Below are 4,623 nucleotides of genomic sequence, written 5' to 3'. Positions count from 1 at the left end.
TTTGCGGATTAAATTGTAGCATGGGCAAATACATATGAAATGATATAGGTCTTCAATTGCAGACTGGCATAGGTTACATAGAGGGGTTGTTTCTTTGTTATACATAATATTAATTCCATTTAATATTACAGATTTGTTTTTAATTGTAAATCTGGGGTACATTGCTCTTAATTGCATGCCCAACTTAACTAAATTCCATGACATATTTCCATTTAAGAAACCTTCAACCTGGACATGCAATTTAATGTGTTTAAAGTGACATAAAGAGTTTGAGCTTTGCATTCTAATTACATCTTCTTCTACTATTCTATTTCTAATCGTATTAGCTATTATATTTATATTGTTTCTTAAAATATTTATCGTATCTAAATTTACATTTTCCGGATCAAATGAAAATAAGTTTTCACATTCATACTTTTTTAAATAATCATTCAAGTCACGATACCAATTAAATTTCATTTTATTTTTTGAGAATGTACTAGTTTTAATTAGATTATTGAGGACTTGCCTCAATGCAGTACTGTACGGACGTTGCAGTATCTTCAGCACAAACTTCATAGCATTTTTAATTACACTTAATTGTATCGGGTAGCAGTTAGTTTCTAATCTCAGAAACCATAGAGGAGTATGATTAGGCAAGTAAAATAACTTTCGAAGAAATTTTGCTTGAAACATAATTAATTTATCTAACACTCCTACAGCCCATATATGTGAACAGTAGAGTAGTACAGACTTGGTTAATGAATCAAACAGTTTCAGTCTTGTATCAAGTTTTGTTATATTGGCTTTATAAAATAAATAAAAAAGCTCATTTTCAGCTTGTTTTGCTTTTAATAGAAAAGAGTTACAAATGTCGGAGTAGTTCATCCTACTATTAAAGTTGACTCCCAAGTATTTGTATGATTCTGTGCATGCGATCTTGTCATTTCCCCAAAAAACGATTGGTTCTAATCTCTTAGGCTTGCCATTTCTAAAAATCATGAAATTAGTTTTTGAGAGATTAATTTGCATATCATTTCCTATTAAATAATCTCTCAAAATATTTATTTTTTCTTGCAAGTGAATGGCGTTTGTTGCTAACAAAATGATATCGTCCGCATAGCATAGCAAATGAATTTCAGCAGTTCCAATTCTTAAGATAGACAGCTCTATTTATTATGCATGAGGTCAAACAGGTCATTTGTATGAAAGTATACAATTTTGGACTGAGCGTTTCTCCTTGTAGTACAGCTTTTTTAAAGGGAAAGAAATTGCTTTCTCCGTGGCGCGTACGGACTTTTGCCTTCGCTTTGGCATAAATGTTCTTGATGGTATTCAGCATTTTGTCACTAATTCCTGCTAATTTTAACTTTTTCCAGAGCTGATCATGCTTGACTCGGTCAAAAGCTGAACTGAGGTCCACCAGTAATGCATATACCTTTCCCCTTTTATTTCTAATAATATGTTGCAAGATTGAGTTTAACATGAAAATATGATCTTCATAACCCATTCCCTTTCTGTATGCAGCCTGAAATTGTGATATTTTTTCATGTTTCTCACACCACTCATTTAAACGATTTGTCAAAAGCATAGTATACAATTTTAAACCGGTGTTTATTAGGGAAATAGGTCGATAATTTTTTGGATCAAGTTTATCGCCTTTTTTGTATATGGGTGAGATAATAATATCCGCCCATCCATCTGGGATTTGTTGACTCTCCCATAATAAGTTTATGCTATCTAGTAATATAAGTCTTTGCATGTCATTAAGTCCCTTCCATGCTTCATTTGGGATACTATCCGGCCCGGGCGCTTTTCCAGTACTTAATTTCTTGATAACAATATTTAGTTCTGCAGATGTGAAAGCTCCATCCGTATCGTCATTAATTATACTGAGTTCGTCATTTGGAAGTGTGTCCTTTTGTTCATTTGTGTCGAAAATTTTAGAAAAATGGTCATGAAATGCTACAGGAGTAATTGTTTGATCATTGTCGTAATTACCATTACAGTTCCGCTTTGACCTATAGTAATTAATCGCTTTCCAAAAGTCCGACGAGTTTTTAGCGTTACAAAGTGAACTTTGAATTGCATTGAAAAATTTTAATTTCTTCGCCTTCTTAAGATTGATATAAGTTCTCTTCTTCTGTAAGAAAATCAATTTTAATTGGTCTTTTTCTAATTCATTCCCAGCTTTACGAAAATTACGAAGACTACTATTGAAAAGCTTCTTCTCTAACAAGCATTTTTTATCGAACTATCTTGGTCCATACGTTATATTTTTTACTCCTAATATTCTTCTCTTCAACATTTCACATGAATCTATTCCTTTAAGCATGCCCTGTTGAAATTTATCAATTGTGATATTACTACTCTCGCAGTTTTCCAGGATGTTATCGAAATTGTCTTGAAATTGTCCGATTTTATGTACATCCCATTCTACCCTGACTATTTTTGTGAGAGTCTCAAAATGTGGTACTGCATTTAATTTTAGCATGATAGGGAAATGACAAGACTGCTCGCTGGACAAAACCTTGAATTCTTTCTTATCTGTTATTGATTGAGAGGTGATACACAAATCTACAACGCTTGAACCATTCTTATTAACAAAGGTGAAGTCACCGTCTGTACCATGCTCTCCGTTACCATTCAGCAAACTAAGATTATTTTCCTGTATTATTTTAATAAGCTTGGTGCCACGTAAATTAGTGACTTTGTCCTTGGATTTACTTGTATGATTTCCTGTTCTCGAATTAAAATCACCCATGTATATGCAAGAAATCTGTGCTGAATCTACTGCCTGAAATATCTCTTCTATTTCGATGTTACTATTAGGGGGTAAATAGCTAAAAATAATGATTACTTTCCTAAAATTATCGTTTAACTGTATGACGCTATATTCATTCTTCATACATATAACTTTACTAAAATTAACTATGCTATTTTTTATACCAATGTAGTAACCCATCGATGCTCTTCCTTTGATTTTTGATTTCACAGCTTTCATATCAAAAATTGTATATCTATTTGTAATTTTACTGTTTAACATATAGTCATCAACGTGCCATGTTTCACAAAGGAAGAATATCGTTGGGTTAAACTCGATTAATTCATTATAAAATAAGATATTTTTAGACCTTATACCTTCTATATTCCAGGAAATTATATTAAAGTTACTGATCCTTGATTGTTGTGTTAATTGTAGAGGCCGGCCGTATCGTCACGTCATTTGTTTTCCATCCTCCACAATTTGATTAGAGTCATTTATTGTGTACCAGGTTGTAGCTCCTTCCGTTGTAATTTTCACCCGTTTCTTGTAACATCGGAACAGCAGGTCCGGTTTTTCTTTCTTCATGTTTCTCGCAAATTCTCTCAGTTGGGAACGCATCTTTCTTTCCTTGGGTGCCAGATCTTCATCAATAAAAATATTGGTTCCGCTCAGTTTCATGCGAAGGGACAGGATTTGTGCTGCGTCGCGTTGAAGAGCAACGAATAGCTCTAGCTCAAGCAACGAATTCAAAAGAAGTTCTAACGTCCGCTCAAGTGAACGATCGAACGCCTCCAGCTTCTCAATATTTGGCTTTTTCCTTTTAAACTCATAAACTAAAAATGCAATGTCAAGCCCAATGAATACCGGAGCCGTGGCAGCCGTTGCTATGCCAACTTTTGACACAACTTTTCCCACCGTTCCAAGCCCACGCAAAATTCGAAAGTTCGAGATAAATCGTACAGCAGAGAAAGTTTCAGACGCCGCAAATACAGTTCTTGCTGCGGCTCGTGTCCCAATGGAGGCCGCCGCTACGCGATGCACCTGTCAAGAAAGTACGATGAAAGTCCATGCGTCAAGGTATATACACGATGACGGGGTGAAGTGCTACTGATATTTTTTCTCCATACATATACGGTTCTAAGCGGGAATTTGTAAAATGAATTCAATTCCATTCAATACAAAGATTTCAGTTAAAGACAGCTTGTACCTATTAGGTATAGGTATTACTTGCAATTAGATGTAATTTTTAGTATTATATACATATGTAATAGAGGTCAAACAGGTGCACCCGGTTAAATCCGACTTGCATGGAACCGACTATGTTTGTAGTAGTACATATACAAAAAAATTAACTACACTTTTAAGTACCGTAAATTAAGCAAATCTGAATCCTCGTGAAGAAACTGAATGGATTTTAGAAATTCCCTTGTAAAAATAGAGAAAGGGGTACGTTGAGATGAAAAATAAATGCATCAACGCGTCATCCTTTACCACCTTTACCGGCCGAGTTTAGTAGCTACCTATGTATTTGAGGTGACAAAACGACATTGTGTTTTAATTTTGACACCCTATTGCTTACCTGTTGTGATCTCGTCCACCCAAGTTTAAGCAGCATGGCGAAATGCTCGGAGTTATAATTGGCCAAGCTATATTTTCTTTCGCTGCCATGAGCCAATTGTTTCCTCGCACGTTTGACCGTTTCACTAACCGGAAGTTCTAGGCCGTGATAATTCCTTCGGCGCAATTCACGAAGGCCTTCTCCTTTAAGAAATTCCTTCATTTCCTTTAATTTTACGCCATCAACCCAAAAGTCCAGCACTTTAAGTTTAGAACCATCCAAGATACAAATCCCGTGATGTGTGCCCAAAAATTGCATG

At 35.0% G+C, this 4,623-nt stretch overlaps 1 protein-coding gene across 1 annotated transcript; it reads right to left on the bottom strand.

The window, feature by feature from the left end:
• Nucleotides 1-2,855: 2,855 nt before the first annotated feature.
• On the bottom strand, nt 2,856-4,616 carry LOC110862984. Its single transcript, XM_022112187.2, has 2 exons — nt 4,326-4,616; nt 2,856-3,787 (listed from the first exon to the last, which is right to left on the bottom strand). The coding sequence occupies exons 1-2, from the start codon at nt 4,524-4,526 to the stop codon at nt 3,197-3,199; spliced, it is 792 nt and encodes a 263-aa protein (XP_021967879.1). The 5' UTR covers nt 4,527-4,616; the 3' UTR covers nt 2,856-3,196.
• Between the last annotated feature and the right edge of the window lie 7 nt (nt 4,617-4,623).

This window comes from Folsomia candida, unplaced genomic scaffold (genome assembly GCF_002217175.1).
Source record: "Folsomia candida strain VU population unplaced genomic scaffold, ASM221717v1 Fcan01_Sc157, whole genome shotgun sequence".
Lineage (NCBI taxonomy): Eukaryota > Metazoa > Arthropoda > Collembola > Entomobryomorpha > Isotomidae > Folsomia > Folsomia candida.
This window is presented reverse-complemented; position numbering and strand designations above follow the sequence as displayed.